Source organism: Aythya marila (assembly GCF_965140915.1).
Source record: "Aythya marila genome assembly, chromosome: 1".
Taxonomy (NCBI): Eukaryota; Metazoa; Chordata; class Aves; order Anseriformes; family Anatidae; genus Aythya; species Aythya marila.
Window position 1 is genome coordinate 171,406,664 of NC_139042.1, and position 17,478 is coordinate 171,424,141.

Genomic DNA, 17,478 nt, shown 5'->3' on the forward strand with positions numbered 1-17,478 from the left:
CCCCTCCAGCCAGAGGTCTGAACCTTCGGTGGCACTGGAAGCACCACAAAGGTTCGTCGTCTCCTCTACAAATAATTCAGAGCTTTATGCCCGATGAATTTCACTTACCTTTCAGTTGCAAGCAGGAAAGAGATGGGGGTGTGTCCGTAGCCTTTCTCAGGAATGCTGTCTGAATCTCATGCGAGTAATTTTCACAAGACTGATAACTTTAGTTTAGGGAGCATGTACATCTTAGAGCTTACATGGGAGTACTTTGCAGCAAAAAGATTATTAAAAAGGTGGTGTTAAAACAAACAAACAAACAAAAAGCCTAATTAAGTTCATAGTGACAGCAGCTGGCACCGTGTAGTGCCAGAATGAGATGGCTGGAGGCTGAGAAGCTGCCCCAGGGGAAGGCTGCCTCTGGATGCACCCTGGGCTACAAGGGGGGCAGACACCACCATGGGATCAGCTCCTCGCTGACCACAGGCAAAGACTGTAACAACTCCAAACACACAAAGCAGGGAGCAGCACGCAGCTGATCTGATCCTTTGATTTGTTGCTTATAAACAACCCCAAAAGAAGTACAGGCATGGAGCTTGCTTTCCCTCAAGCCTTCCTACACCTTTTTATGCTCTCAGCCCCTTCACAAGCATTGCCTCCCCCGCCGCTGCCAGCACCGCCTGTCCTCCCTGCTTATTTGTGGCGAGCCGATGTGGTTTGATATGGTTTTATCAGAGGAAGGCTTGGAAACATTTGTGGTTCTTAAATGCGTGGTAACTGCTGCACGCTGGTTTTAGGATTAAGCAGAGCAGTAACAGCATTTTGCAGGCTGGGGTGCCTGGGCCAGCCCCCTGTCTAGCCCGAAATGATCTCACACTGCCAACAAAAAGTGCAAAAGTGGAGCAAAAAAAGCAACAAGGACAGCAAGGATGAATTTTTGTCTCCTCATGCCTCAGTGTAGCTGATGTCAGGTGATGATTTTGGCTCTGCAGGTGTGCTTGCTCGGTGGATGGGCACCAAGTGACACATTGCAGGGAGGTCAAGGAAACTACAGTGGTGAAACCACCCACCTTCTTTCTGTACAATTTTACAAGGCTTAAAATACACAACAAAAACATTAAAAGATTCTCTTAAAATCTGGAACTTGAACCTGAATTGGAAATAGCAGGGTAAAGAGATGCATTTTATTTTTAAAGTAATTTTCTGTTACCTTTCTAGCAACGTAAAATACTGAAGGGATTCTAGCAGTATTTTTGTTAAGTATACAAAACTAAATTTTCTCTAGCTGCATTTGTGGATGAAATCAACTGTTTTCTGCCTGCAATTCTGAAAAACTGACTTCTACCATCTACCATTTCTACCCCAAAAGCAAAGGCAATTTTGAATAATCTCAGAATAGTTTCAGACCTGTTTCCATTTGCACAACTCTAAGTACCATCAAAACCAAATCAAATGCCCATCCATTCAGATCTTCCATTTGATGACACAGAAGAGTTCTCAGAAATAAAAGGCAATCTGTCCTTAATAGAATAGTTTCTCATAAAAAGACTTATTAAATTTAGAAAAAAGAAAGAAAAAAAAAAAAAAAAGAAAAAAAAAGAAAGGTGTTTCAGTTGCATGGAAGAAAGCAATGAGGCTTCATTGAGGAAAAATTGCCTCAAGGAAATCAAAACCCAGAGCTTTATGTGGTGAAGACTCCCACTACCATGTTCCCAATGTCCTTGGTGCTGCAAAGCCACCCTTACATCTGTAGCCACAGACCCCACTTGATGAAGGGAATCTTTAGAGAAAAATAATTGGAGTCTTCCCTGTAGGTTGCTGGCTGTCTGGACCTATCCTTCACATTTCTCCTCAGTACCAAGCAACTAAAATGATTTTGCTGTCTGTTCAGCAGATATATTTCAGGTAGATCAAACCTCCTTTGCAGTTCCAAGCAACTCAGTAGTGCTAGTGATGGGAAACAAGAAAACTGAAAGCCATTTCAGAGAAAGTTTGGTGCTATTTGCAGCAGGAAATTAATGCAGAGTTGCTGTGATTCCTTCGCCTCAATCCTAACAGTCCAAGTACAGTACAGGCCCCTCAGAGCACACTCATCAATTATTGATTAGATCTGAATCAATATTTTATTGGCATTTCTTCTCCCCCAATCATTATCTGTGCAAAGCTTGCTAGTTTTCCATTACCTAATCACATCTTAATGTGCTGAAAATCCATGCATGTACTTGTGACGTTTCAGCAGTTTTTTCAGCATGACAATCCTTTTATTTTTACTAGTCCCACATACAGCTGCATGATATGCTAAAGCTAGGTAAAAACTGGGAAAATGATTCACAGTAAAATTTTGAAAAGAAGTGCATTTCTTTTAAATCAAGGCAGAAACAATTCTCATACAGTCCATGTTCAGTGACTAAATTCTACATTATTTTAAATTGACTTAGTGCTACAAATAATCATTAGCAACAATACTACTTAACCTGAAAATAAGGCAGGGGCAAAATCTGATCTACAACTGTTTTAAATTTATAGTGTTCATACTTGTACATTACGTCATATGCATACACCTGTATAAAATACAACAGTGAAATAAAATCATCCGCACAACAATAAACAGGGTATATTGTACAGCTAAAACCGATAGCACATCCTAGAGATCATGGGATACATTAATAAATAGACAGTGATATATTAATTTGCAAATTTAACAAACAATTTTAACTGAGGAAGATATTACATACAATGGGGTCGATTCATCTTCACTGCCTTTACACCAGTTTCAAGTCAGGGCAGCTTCAAGTCACGAGAAACTCGGAAGTGAAAAGGTCATGAATCACAGTTAATGCATACAGCATAGCAGAGCTGTAGTATTTTAAGAGCAACCTGATTTTTTTTTTGGAGTCAGAATGCTTGATTTTGCAACCCTGAAGCTGAATTATCCACAGTTAGCTTCTCTGCCTGCTTAATACGTATGTATCTGTCACTTGTCTCGCAGTATTCACCAGCTTTACAAGACTTTAGTGGGGGACACATCCAAAACCTAGGCTTCTGAGGAAACATTGTAAGAAACTGGCAAAAGGGACTGACTTGGAAGTAAACACTCAGCTTATAATTTAGCCGTTTTTGTTTCACAACGAACCAGAAGCATGCCAAGGAACCCCATGACAGCCCAACGTGTCCAATCCACTAACGTCGTGGCTGATGTGCTGGGTTTTAATGAGAAGTGGCACCCTAAGCATCTAATCGCTCTATTTATAGAATTTAAACTCCTAAACTACTTTGGAACATTCGTATATTTTACCTACTGCTAAGCAGGCAAATACATTTTAATTACAGAACTGGTTGCAAACTAGGTAGTATTTTTTACATACATTAAAGCCAAGATGTATACAATATTCAACACAACTGTATGTCTAGTTAATTGTTCCTTATGCCTAATTTTGCAGTGCTGCAATGCCCCAGCAGTTGTATGTAACAGAGAAGGAGCAAACCAGTGTTGTAGATGGGCTCATGCCTGTTATTCTCACACTCACTGATCACATTTATATGAAAAACACTATCAGCAGAGGACTGCCACGGGAAGAGAAGCGTGACATGCTGTTGGAGGATGCCTGAAGCCAGATGGCCCAGTATAAATAAGTGGCAATGCTTGACACCGAAAGCGATACTGTAGATTGCTAGGGCTGCTTGTGCTTTTGTTAGTTGTGGCTTCTCCAGCTACTCATGGAGCATAATAATGAGGTCTAACAGGGAGGCTGCGTAACAGTCATAAAAACTGCTTTATGGTTTTGCTGCACCAGGCAGACAATTTGTCCTTACAGCCTTGAAAGAGACAGGAGGAAGCCACAGGGGCCTACGGGGTTAAAGGCAGCTGGTGATTTCATGCCTGGATTAGATTTAAAGAAATAGTATGCTTCACACTGCAAATCAAGGTTTATTTTACCACAGAACCATCAGAATCGACAATAGGGCACGAAAGTGCATCTTCACTAATCTATCCCATGGCAACACGGGAGCACAATTTTCAAAGACACATATTTATACATCTGGTAACCACTTTTGTCCTCGTTACTTAATTAAAGATCAGAAACTCTTTGGGACTCACATACACACAAACATAATAAAATAAAATAAAATAAAAATACATTTTTCCCTGTCAGAAATGGAAAGTGCCACGTGGTACATCATCGTTTCTTGGTCCCACTGTTGCCACTCGCTGCTGACTTACTGAAACTTCTACTCATCTGTGGGAAGTGTACGGTTGGCGTTCTCTCGGTGGGGCCGTACAGCCCTAAATTCCTGGCTGTAGCTGACTTCCGAAGAGGCTTGACACTGGGGAAAGGATTGAAGACTTGTGGCTTTGGGATCCCAGGCTGGGGGGATTTCACCAGGTGCCCACTGTCACTGGACAAACTACTCGACTCAGATAAACGTGGCTGGCAGGACTGACTGGGTGTTGACTCAGCATCAGTTTTGTTATCTGAGACGAGTTCCAGTGCTTCCAGTTTTAGCTGAACCACTGACACGTCTGTAGTGCTGTCTGTAGAGACAGGGTCAGCAGGCTGCTGTTGGTCAGCTTTTCGCGCAGTCCTGTCATCCAAACCACCTCCTTCTTCTCCAAAATCAGAGCATTTGGAAGTCTCCTCCTTGGCACCAGGACTGTTTGTTTTACAGCTCTCACTCTGCTCATCTATTAGTCCTACGGTATCCCCATGCCCCTGCTGGTCTTTAGCTCTGGCAATATTCTTTCGATGAACTCGTATGTGAGTGCGCCACGGAGAGTTCAGTTTTGATTTAAGATCTTCTTGGGGAATGGGAGACATCTTCCCTGGAGCATGGCTTGGGATGTGGATAACAGCATTCTTGAGAGACCTGTTATTTGATTTCATCTTCTTTCCTAAGAGGAGGTGGTTTATCACCGGGGAGTGGTTTACCTGAGAAGGGAGGAGGCTGGTAACTGGCCCTTTGTCTGAAAGAAAGAGTTTAAAAGAAACACGGTATTGTTAACATCAGAACAAATTAATGTTCAAAGGATCCACCAGCAAAGAATTCAAAACCTTTCTTGAGGTATAGCAGAGATTTGTAGGACTGACTTCTAGTAAAATCACTGAATTCCTCTTACATCTTGGAGTTGAACACATTGCTAGAAGTGCTGTGGTAAAGATTTCCCATCTTCCCTCCCTGCTTCCAAACTATGGCTGAGTCCTGAGCCAGAAAAATAAATCAATAAATAGACTGTAACAAATGCAGCTCCTCCATTTTTGGAATTGCACTGTAGCTGGAAGTTTAACATTAATATTGGCTTCTGATGTCTGTCCCCCTCCTTCATTTCTCTTCCAGCTGTAAGAGGCAATTCAGTCCCTATACAACGTCAGGCACATAAGCCCCTCCTTGTGTGTGAGGCCTGTGTGACTGGAGAATGAAGCAGTATATTGTTAATAGATAAAACCACACCAACTTATTTCTGTTAGGTTCTCTAATTAAACCACTGCAGTAAATCCAGGATTAGGTAATTAGGTGAGAATTTGATTAAAACCAGCCCTGAATCATGATTAGTAAAATTAGAATGGTTTTTGAATTATTGTTTTTTTGGCAGTCCTTGGGAATCAACATCTTACTGTTTGCACTGTTTCTGCATGGCTGCTGCCTTTGTTCAAAGCAAGAACCTTGCCACTATTGAAAAAAAATAAATAAATAAAAATAAACTTCTTACAAACGATTGCACACCCATTAAAAACCTTCAGCTGCTCTGTTCAGGCTAACCTCCACGTCCTTGAGTACCAACTGGGGAAGCAGACTCAGAACACAGATGGCTACGTAACAGGCTGATGTCTGGTCCAATTTCCAGAGCAGCATCGTTAGGGCTAGGTACGCTGTCAGACACAGCGGAACACTTGGGCCAGTTCCTCAGCTGTGCAACCTGCCATGCCCTGATGAACTTGGGGGAGGTTGGATGCTATGTAACAGCTAGGAATCTGCCTGCCCCTTGATCCAAAGCGTACTCATTTCTTCATTTCACTTTTTTTCAGTGCATCAGCATGTCAACTCCAAGAATGCCAAAGTTTTAAACTTGTGAAGCAGAGAGAGCAAGACAAGGCACCCAGACAGCAAAGACACTATTAAATACCATTGCTCAGCTGGTCCCTGGGACCTAAAAATATCCCAGGGTCGTCATCTTCAGATCCTGACAAGAGAAAAAACAACATCACTGTTTCATCTACAATTTGTGTCCACGAAGTTGTACCCACTCTACTAGTATGGTGTTACACATTGTATCAACCTCTCATTTTCTCTGTTTGGTTTAAAGGAAAATAAGCGTATTTGCCTTGTCTCCTGATGAGGTTTGCAATAAATCAGCAAATGAAACATGTCTTGATATGTTACCTGCTCTAATATACACGTGGTGAGCCTGCTGTTGCTGTTTCTTCTTTATCCTGGAGTATTGCTTTTTTAGTGCATTAATATCAGTGGTCATGCGCTCCATCATCATGCTGTTAAAGGCAGCGTGATACTCGCTGCGGCAAGAGTCTATTGCTCCTGGACTGAGCTCTGCGATGTTGCTGGAGCCCAGGCTTTGTTCTTCATTCTGGTCTGCACAGAGCAGGAATAAAGCACAGATGAGGAGTTAATTGGCATACTGAAGAATACTGCAGATTATCTGCAAGGCAAGACTATGTCTGGTTCCTATTGTCTTATTTAACTGTAGTCTTTAATTAAAGCTAGGATAATACAGTTTTTTCACAAAGCTTCAGTATTTATAAGTATTACATTTCCAGAACTACTGCTTAAAAATAGAAAAGGTTGGGAAGGGGGAGAGGGTGCACATTTCAAGAGTACATCAATTAACACAGCAATGGAAAGCTATCATCAGTTTTTTAATTACCCTAAAGTACACCAACCCATCGGTGAAGTAATTCAAAAAATGGTTATTAAAAACGCTCTGTTGATCAAAGATGAGACTAGCAATGCAAGTTATAAAACACATTACAGGCAAGAAGGCAGGAGGTTAATCAACTGACCTAAGGGATAGTAGCAAGAGGCATCAAGAAACAGTTACAGCGCCCCAGGGAATAAGCTGCCAGTAGCAAGAGAAGGGATAGATACAGAGCAGCAGAGCAGTCAGGCAACTTCAGAGCCTTTCTGATGAACAGCCACAGAGCAACAGAAGCAGTGCAATTTATTTTCACAGCTGTTTCTGATGCATCACTAAACTGGCACTCCAGGGTCAAGGGGATAATTCTTTTCCGAGGGATGTTTGTCTTGGGCTTAGTTTGCAATAGAAATGTGATGTTCTGACTAAGTGCTAGCTTGAAGCAGCAGGCAGAGACTTACAGTCCCTCAGGAAGGAAAAAACAAAAATCAGGAGGACGATCCCAGCATAAAGGTCTCAACAAAACCAAGCCACAAGAACGATGATGTGTAATCAGGTAACAGTGACTGCTACATCAGTCTGCTTCCCCTTCTACTCATCCACTTTTAAAAAACAAACAAACAGAAATAATAAAACAACTGCTATAGCCTCTCCCAGGGCATCCTAAAATCACCACTGATCATCATTTCATAAAGGCCACTGTGAGATGCTCTGCTCTTCTCATATGCATCAGAATTTTTTCTCCTGTGAGCATTTGCACAGTTGAACATGTAATTCTGTCAGAAGTTTAATTTCAATGGAAGGATTTGAAGAAATGGTAATAACATTTTGTCAGAACACCCTACACCATACCCCCGCTCTTTTTTTTTTTTTTTTTTTTTTTAATGTGAATATACCCGAAATATACAACAGTTTGAAGGTTTTCCCAATAGGTTAGCGAAACTACCCGCAGAATTTACCCCTCACTGAAATGTTCCAATACTATACATGCTAATAAAGGTCAAAATTATTTATTGAAAGTATAATCTTCAGAAGATGCTGATTAACTAATAGCTCTCTAGGAAATAAGCATGGATTTAGGGTAGACTTCCTTTTCACATATTCACTTCTTTTTTTGTGTGTGTAGGCAACACCATGGTGGTTTTTGTTTTTAAACATTGTTGTAGCAAAATTCATACCCCATGCTATTATTGATAGCATGCATGCAGCCTTCAAAATCGACTCTGACTTCCTCAAGGACTGCAGAGCCAGTATCTGCTGTAATCCCTATGTGAATTCAAAATCCAATTTGCATAGCAGCTTTCATAGCTGAATGTACAAATGATTCTCAAGTTCACCCAGATGTAACTACATTTTTCAAAAGTAACTGAAATTCTTTTACCTTTCATCTGTTTCTGGTACTTTTGGAGCTCTGGTGCCAAAAACCCACTTAATGGTCCAAGACAGCCAATTGCATTGACAATTGAGTCTTCATCATCTAGGTCATTCTCCTCGTCGCTGTCTCTGGTTCTGCCTAGCCTTCTGTCAAATGAGAACGTAAGGGAAAAAATAAAGAGGCATTCTTGCATATGAAACATCTCTACAAAACATCTTTATCTTCTTCAGGTGCATATAAGGGAAGACACTACCTGTCATATCACTATCCTGTAGGGTAAACAATGATCCTATATGCAGTGAGAAGCATTTGAAACTCACCCTGAAAGTGACGTTGACTTTACTGCTGCAGGGAAAGGAGTGATGTTGTACGTGTATTTCTCCCTTAATTCTGCCAATTGTGGAAAGGGAAACTGAGCCATGGTATAAACAGTCTAGGGGGAAAAAAAAAAAAAAAGAAAAATAAAAAAGCAGGTTTTAAAATTGTCCCTCTAACCAACAGTCCCACAAAAGATTTCTCCCTGAACAGACTTTCAGTCTTGCCATAAGAAAATGTAAACGGTCTAGTTCTGCGATTCAGTCGATGCTTCCTGTAAGAAAAATAAAGACTGGCTCAACAGAAAAATACAAGGTTCATAGTTTTAAAAGTATGTAAGATAATATGAGAGGTAGCACCCTTTCCAGCTACTGTACCTATTTAATAATCATTACCAGTCCTCTCCTTGCCAGCACATATGCATCGCTGAGGCTTTAGGCATCTTCCTACATTTCTGCTCAAGTATTCAACAGGCATTGACAATCCTCATCGTCTGGGAATTGTTAACAGATCCCTTACATCACCTGAGTCACAGTCAAACAGGAAGGACCCAAAATTATGCAGCTAACAGACAGTTTTTACTTATTTTTTAATTGTGAGAGAAGAGACTTGTCCTACCATGGACCAAAAAAAGTCTCTGCACCGCTCTGAATGCAACATTGCAGTACTAGAACTTCAAAGAAGAAGCCCCAATACTATTTTATTGATTTCAATACCCAGAGTTAGCAAGATAAATAATAGCAAATGTACTTGCTTTCCGTATTAGTTTTGCTTTAATTCATTCTGCAATAAAAGAATGCGTGTCACCAGCCAACCTGGCATAAAAATACGTAATATTCATTGCAGAATCATTGCTGATTTGTTCTTACCTATTTTAGTAACCCTTTTTCCCCCTACTTTTGCACTGAAAAAAAAAAAAATCTGAAACATCATTACTCAGAGCTGCTTTGAAAAATCAAGCTTTTTTGAAAATTAAAGGTCTCCTGAAAGGCAGTAACGTAAAAAAAAAAAAAAAAATATCTCATTAGCTATGAAAGGACAGCTTCGTTTCTTTTTCTGTCCCATTAAGTCAGTGACATTTTCATGTGAAGGCAAATAGCTTCAATTAAGATGAAAGGAAATTTTGAACAATTTCTATTTAATTCATTCATGAACAGTGCTTTGTGCTAAATCCAGTGAGATTCAGGGCTGGACCTTTCCTGATAGGAAAAAAAAATACATATATACTTTTCTCCAGTGGCAATGATGTAAGCAATGAGGGGCAGGAAGAGTGTTCCTGGCTGGATCAGGCACAGGGCAATGGTGCAGCTCGACAGGCTTCTGCATGAAAAGAATTTTTTGGTTTGAGCTCTGAAAAAACGAAGGCAAGGAGAGCACCTTCCAAAACCCCGAGCAGGAACTGAGAGGCTTTGCCACTCCACACAACTGCACTGCTACTGTGAAAGATAAATATCCTCTAGGGCCCAAACACTGATACGCCGGCAGTCTACCAGACGAAGGAATTTTATGACCTGGAGAAAGCCCTACCTCCGGCCCAACGTGCCTGGCTGTTCGTTTGATCTCCATCGCGCTTTCCTGTGTTTTTCCCCATATGTCTCCACTCCCTCCCTTCACAGAGAAGGAGGTGCGTCTGGAATTTATTTCTAGTTTTTATGTCAACAGCCTTTTCAGGTAACTTTTTCCATATGCCCGTTACGCTTTACGCGAAACAGTCAGCTTGAGTCCTCCATTTACTCCTCGCACCTACTGGTTTAGATTATGCTTCCAGCTTTTGCGCGTCTCTAATCTGCATCTTTTCCAGATCCTGGGCAATTTCTTTCATTTGTCCACATTTTTAACTTAATTACCTGTTATCAGATTGTAACTAGGAGCCTCACTTGCTATCTAAGAGATTCACAAGCAGATCTTATGCTGGTGCAAATTCCCCTGGACATTCAAAATTTCCCTGGACATGTCAATCAGCACCTGTGATCTCACAGCAATGCTTCAGAGGCAAAGGATCTTGTTCCTAGTTTGCACACAGCTCTGGATGCTTTTTGATTGATTCAGGTGAAACTGTGCCAGTGGGACACAGCCTACAAATAAGAATCACAATGCAGCCAAGCTCATTATCTTAGTTATGGCTGTGAGGGACAGATTCTGGGAACACTAAAAGAGGCTAGAAAAATACCCTCCCTTCTCAGCTCAAATCAGTAGTGCTTTCTCAGTCCGGTGCCTCTCTAAAAATGCAAAGCCACCTACACCCTCAGCAGAAAGCCATACAAAAGGCCCTGACTGTGACTTCCAAAAGAGAGCAAGTGGTTTTGCTTTGGCAGATAGCTCACAAATGCTTCGCTCAAGCTGTCCCACAACGGGTTAAGGCTTTTCTCTCTTTTCATTAGGAAGACAAAACAAAAAGCAAAAGCAAAAACAACCCCAAAAGAAAACAGACGAAGTGCTACTCCAGGAGAAAGAGAATACCACCACATCCAGGTAACTGACTACAGACTTAATCTAAAACTGGGATAACAGAGACGGATTAACCCCTATTTCCCTCCAACACAGTAAACACACAGGGATGCCTCTCCTTTTCCTGTTTGCTTCTCATCTCCTCTACGCTGGAATGTTTCTAAGCCTACAAGCTGAATTAATTTAGCTGCTTGTAAAAACGCTGGCTTTCTGAGAAGGGATCAAAGCGGCTCCTCAACCCAGCCAGCACGCGCTGCTTAGAGAACTTGCAGACACCTGGCAAAAAGCCTCCTGTCTCCATGCGAGAAATGAAGCTTATTAATGGGCCAATAAGGTGACCCTATTTGTTTAGCTTCTAGTCCTAAATACATATGCAGTCTAGCATCTGAAGCGTGCAGCACTTACCCTTTATTTACTTAAACTGTTCACAATGAAAAAAGGAGGAGGCTGTAGGCTTGCCTGCTCCTCCGATCGCTCCAAGCTCTCCTCAGCATAACATGAGAAGAACTCTTACTGCTTAAGGGCCAAATCCACAAAAGCTGCAAGTCTTCAGTCCAGAGTATATTATTTACTGTCTACATGGGACTTTGTTTCCCAGAACAAAGTAACTGGCCTAGAAGTGTCAGTTACTCTTCACTGGCTTAAGCGAGCCTGGGCAGGTAGCTCAGATACAAATGGAAGCATCACACAAGCTTCAAAAAAAAAAAAAAAAAAAAAAAAAAAAGAGATGATCATCAGCAACAGAATGAAGAGAGAAGTACAGAGAAGGCAGAGTAGGATATTAACCCTTTCCCATTGTACAATACTAATCTTTGAGTCACCCTGAAAAAGTATCAGAGTAAAATCATTGCTCTGATTCTGATTACAGGAAAAAAAAAAAAAAAAAAGAAAACAAAGCAGTCTAAACACTCATTTCTGGCTAACTTCTCTGGAAAAAGTTAAAGCAACTTATAAAAATATTGTCAAGCAGCCTGGATCCTTTCTTTAACACACTGGTTCACATTTCTCTATTTTCTTCCCCAAAACAGAGGAAAAAAAAAAAAACACATTCAAATGAAGTGGCCAGGCACATGGTGGGATTCATATCCCCTAACAGCAAACATTTACAGCGCCTACTTCTCTCACCTAGGGTAAAGAAGTGAACACCTCAGATGGGGATGGCTCCACTGCCAACGCCTGCCTTTGGCTTGATGAATGCTACCTGAGCTGTAGCACGGTTTCCTCAGCTGAGAGAACACCCAGAAAACAGGCGTGCTGCTTCTCTTTGCAGAAAACCTTGAGAACTACCACATTCTCGTATCAATAGCAGTGGTATCTTTCCCCAACACTCCTGCCACTGTACCAAGAGCTTATTTTTTGCTGAAGCACAAAATGACTTTAATATATTCATAATAATTACAGCAGTGAAAAGAAATATCCTTCCGACCCTCCAGAAATTTTCCTATGCCTTATCTTCATTACACACAACAGCAAAGAAAGAAATCCAAGTCACTGAATCCCAGTCAACAAATTTGGCTTCCAATAATGTGTAAAAAAAAGTCACCTGTAAACTCCATTAATATATCTATCCAACTTCATATGCTTCAGACTTTTTTTTCCTCCCCTAAGTAACAAAAATTCAGGTGAATTATGTGCTCTGTATATGCACCTATTTAACCACCATTTTCTGACTCAACAAAAGTTGACCTGAGAACAGCAGCATGAAATCTTTATAAAAACACCTAAAAAGAAAAATACCTAATGGATATTAGCAAAAAAAATACATAAAAATACAAGTGCAAATCAATAAAGTTTTATCTGCAATACTCAAAGCCCTTTCCTTTTCCAGAACGTAGATCTTTGTTCTTACACAATGATGTAAGCCTAAGAACTCAATGAGCGCAGTTATCTAAAAATGTCTCTGTTTATAGTTCACTGACACCACTGATGGATTTTTTTTAATCATTTTTTAATAATCAAGGATTTTCCCCCTTCTTACTTGATAAATTTGTATCTCATAGTGTGTCTACAGAATGAAAAGGACACAGTGTAATAAATAACTGGCCAAAACAAAAACAAATAGAAAAGAAAACCCTAAAAATTATGACTATGAAGAGATTATACATCTTGCTTGCGTAAAACCAATTGGGCACTGTATCACTCCCAACTTTCAGCTGTCAACATATACACAATTTTATCAAATGGAGCCTACTGGTTTTCTATTTTTATTGTATAATATTTTAGCTTTAACTGCAAGCCATCTGCATTTATCTTAAATTTTTATTCCTGGGAGAGTTTAGGTTTCTGCAGCATCTGAATAAAAGTGTAATTCTTCAGAAATCAGCACCAGAAGGATGAACAGAAAACACAAACAATAATTATATCACAATTACTCACCTGCATGAGTTCATTGCTGTCAATCAGGCTGTCTTCCAGCATCTCCTGCGTCAGCTTGCCCATGGTACTGTAAAACTCATCTGCAGTTTCACAACACTCTATTTGCCTACATCAAAACAAATATTTTTTCTTATTTTACTTTTACACGTGATCACATGCCTCTAAACCAAAACAGAACTTTCTGTAATCATAAAATATGCGCTTCCATTAGTCACTGTAATTCTTACGTTTATTGCAGCCCCCCTTACACTTCCAAATAATAAGACAGTGCACATCACATTATCGTGACTACATAAGATAAAGGATTCATGCACATACCGACAGGTTATTCGCTCTGCTCCTTTCACTTCTACAACACAAGGATCAATAAGTCCTGTCCCCCTGCAACTTCTACAACACAAGGGAGCTTACCCCTCAGCTCAAAAATGGAGTGTCTCTTGCTAAATTCATCTTGTAACGTTCTGCATACTTGCATTAAAAAACAAACAAACAAAAAAACAAACAAAAAAAAAAAACACAAGAGTGGGATGTTCTCTCTTACATACACACCTATGAGTTGGTCAGTTTAGCCGAACATTTTATAAAGCCACTGTATAACAGCTTGATTAAGGGTTACACTGGCTTGATTCAATTAGAAAAGCTTCCAGACTTTCAAGGCCCTTCTTCAGACCTCCAAGAATAAAAATTAACCTTGTTCCCAACAGTTTTTTCGAAGAACCTTCGTCTGACCTCCAAACAGCAAACCCATTAAAGACAGACACAGGGAAGCAAGGCAGCATAACGAACCAGCGATGAGACAGCTGAACACAATCATTTCTTTGCACTTGCAACAATTTCCATTCAAAGATACCAACATGTTTTGCAAAGATTAGTTTAACTTCACATCACCTTCAAGGGGCAAATAAATATTATCTTCACCCCGTGAATGAGAAGCTTACGGGTTAGAAAGACTTGTGTGAAATTCTGTAATAAACCTGGAAGAAAATAGAAGTAATCCACACTCTCAAGGTTCTTTGTCTGAGACGTATACACAAGTCAATTTTTCCTTCCTAAAAATACCCTGAAGGGAAAGAAACTGTCAGTAAATCTAGCAGTAATAGCTCTAGAAATAGAATGGATCTTTGATCCATCCAGGACGGATATTTCATTGGAAAAAATCATAGTTCTAAAATCACTTTGGCTGAAATCATTATTCTGAGAAAATATATTGAATGGCCTATTATTCATCCAAGCTTACACCAGGAATTTGAAGAGATTAAAAAAAACAGGCTGGAAAAGTAAATTGTGTTTCTTCTCTGGACTTCAGCAGAACAGAGAAGCAATATATCATTGGCTTTGTCAAACAGGAGCTCTAAAACTGTTCTGTGTTGACTAAGAGCTGTGATTCTTTCCACGTAGCTGTGATGAAGAAAAACAAATTCAGAACAACAAATCAAAAAATGCATAAAGGTAAAGATAGATTTGCACACACAGACAAACACACACACACACCGGCCTTCTGCACACTGCATCTTGAAGTTCTGGATTTCAAGTATCCAATTGTCCAAGCCATCCATCTCATCCTGCTGAAGTGGAAGTGTCTGCAAATACTGATGAAAAAAATTCAAGTACAAACAAGGATGCATCCAGCACACAGAGCTACTTCCAGCCATCGGTATGTTCCACTATTGATGTTCCTGTTGCTCTTAGCAGGTTGGGAGAAATAGGAGGCATCACGAGACCATCTAACTACAAAAAGATGGCCATAATTTTCTGTTGAATCACTGCTTGGGGCGGGACATATTTCTCTATTGTGGCTAGATCCCAAATGGACCAACTTGAGAAAACCCTCACCTGGATAATATGACCACTGAACATTTGCCAATTCACCTCCCATTCCAGGTGAGGGACTGGGTCAGTCTCTGCACCAGCTGAGTTTCCTCAGCATACCTCCTGTTTTAGAGGCATCCCTTTGATCTTTCAGAACAGTAAAGCTCTCTTCCTACTACTCCCTCAACAAGCAGTTAGCTCCAGGCTGCTTCTGTTTGTTTACGCAATCATTGCTCAGGTATCTGCTTTTGATTACAAGAATCTTTACTGTTTTCGCCCTCACTATTTTTACTTCACATGTTAATGCACATATCAATTATGGCAATGTCCTAAAACCCAAACAGCCTTTTGTGTTTTTTTTTTTGAAACAATCCAAAATTGTTGCTTATATTTGACATTGGAAACTCAAAGAACTGAGCATACTGTAGCTTCCTCTGTACTGTGGCCACTATCTGCTAGGATGATCCCCCCCACCCCCCAAAAAAAAGAGTAGCCTTTTTTCTTAAGGATTAGAAGAGGAAGCTTCCCTGACTTTAGCTAAAATATTGACAGAGGAAAGAAATAATGGGTATATAGCCAATTGCCACAAACTTACTGCCTGTCTTCCCTAATAATTTCAGTCTCTCGTGACCTCTACATCTTCTCTATTACCACTATTTTTGAACTGTTCATTCTTTAAGTCTATTTCCATCAAAACCAAAGCATGATTGAACCTCTAGCATTTCAAGAGAAGCACTTCTCACCCCATTTATTTTTTTTTCTAGAAAAATAGTCATGAAAAGCATGAAGACTTCGAGACTACCATTGTCTCCGGTCTGACTTCTTTCAATTCCCCATTTTACTTTCAGCAGAGAAGAGGAAAAAAAAATCAGAGTCTTCTCCCATCAAGAACACAGCACCCCCACTTTACTTCCTTATCTTGTTTGGTAATAAATAATCACACGCTTACTGAATTTCCATGCTTGTACAGTTTTTGTGACCCACTATATTCTGCATCTCTGGTTATCACACCAGTGGTCCTTTTCTGTTAAGTGCCCCAAAACCTGGCCACGCTCCTCCTCACTCCCCACAAACAATAGTTTTAGGATTTGAAATTTGAATAGCTTATTCTTACTGTTATTCAGATTAAAAATGAGATGTACTAAACAGTCTCCTGCGGTGCTACTGAACTGAAGTGCTAATTCACTCAGAAAAGAAAAAGAATAAAAATGAAACATCCAAGGACAGAGCTGAATGTAAATCCCAGTGGTCCAGCCTGAGGGGGGAAAAATGAAAGTGTGGCTAGCCATCACAAGATAAAATTGATGCAGCTGATGAAAAAGTTTCCAGCTGAACTAGTATCTGCTTGTCCTGTAAGAGTTCACGCCTCCCACTGGAGTGGGTGACAAAACCTTTGTTTCTCCAGGAGGACTGTACACTCTCCGGGATGCAAATATTTGCCATGACAGAGTTCAGAAGAACTAACCTTCTCTTGCATTTTGCCCTGTGCGGTGGGTTAATAATAACAGAAATTAATAGTCCATAATAATAATGGAAATAGAAATTATTAGTAGTGGCAATTTTGCTAGAATGTGTTTAAAAGCAGAGAATTTCAAGAAAATGTGTTTGCAGGCTGTAACAGAAGGAACCATGTAGCTCTAAATCATTCTCTTAATAACCCTCAACTCTTTCTCAGGTACAGCCAACGGGCTCAAATCCTTAAGCAAAAATATGAGAATTAAAATCTTCAGCTTCAGGTAAATTACGACTGAATTAACTAGTCACCCTCAAGCCTCTTTGTGTAGCCATCACCCCAGTACTTACTAGCTCCCTCAGAGGTTTATGTTCTGTAAAGTCCAACCAATATCTTAGTATACCATAAAGACATTATACACAGACAATGCAAATAACAAGAGACAAGAAGGATTGATTCATCATCATGCCCATTCTTCAGACATCATGATGATATTTTCCAGCACATGTTTTTTGTGGGAAGACAGAGACACGTTGCTTCTGCTTCAAAAAAGCTGCACATTCTCCTGAAAGGTCACATCTTGCTTAGAACTGAGAACATGCTCTTCAGAACAGCATATAAATTATTTACATTGCTCAAACTGAAAGAAAGATCAGATTAAAATGACCACTTACTCTCCTAACTTTGCCCAGATAGCCAACGCGACTCTCAGAATAATTTCAGAGCCTTCAAAGAATACTGAATCCCAGATCTTCAGAACTGTGTGGTTAGGCAGGCAAGTGGCAAAGAGAGTCAGAAACCACTGCATCGTGAAGACATTTGTAAGTGGGGGTTCATAGCCTCCTGAAATAAAAA

General features: G+C 40.2%; 1 protein-coding gene across 4 annotated transcripts in view; it reads right to left on the minus strand.

Moving 5' to 3' along the window:
- Positions 1-2,108: 2,108 nt before the first annotated feature.
- The window catches only part of TBC1D30 (TBC1 domain family member 30), a gene marked incomplete at its 5' end in the record, with an annotated part of 48,998 nt that continues 33,628 nt past the window's right edge, over positions 2,109-17,478 (minus strand). For 3 of the 4 annotated variants that reach the window (XM_082775143.1, XM_082775145.1, XM_082775144.1), the window contains 7 exons: positions 2,109-4,945; positions 6,104-6,160; positions 6,361-6,567; positions 8,229-8,368; positions 8,543-8,655; positions 13,362-13,467; positions 17,298-17,466. In XM_082775143.1, coding sequence (XP_082631269.1) covers positions 4,161-4,945; positions 6,104-6,160; positions 6,361-6,567; positions 8,229-8,368; positions 8,543-8,655; positions 13,362-13,467; positions 17,298-17,466 — 1,577 coding nt within the window. In that variant the 3' untranslated portion in view covers positions 2,109-4,160. The remainder of the gene's footprint in view (positions 4,946-6,103; positions 6,161-6,360; positions 6,568-8,228; positions 8,369-8,542; positions 8,656-13,361; positions 13,468-17,297; positions 17,467-17,478) is intronic. The other variant, XM_082775146.1, reaches the window with a different exon arrangement.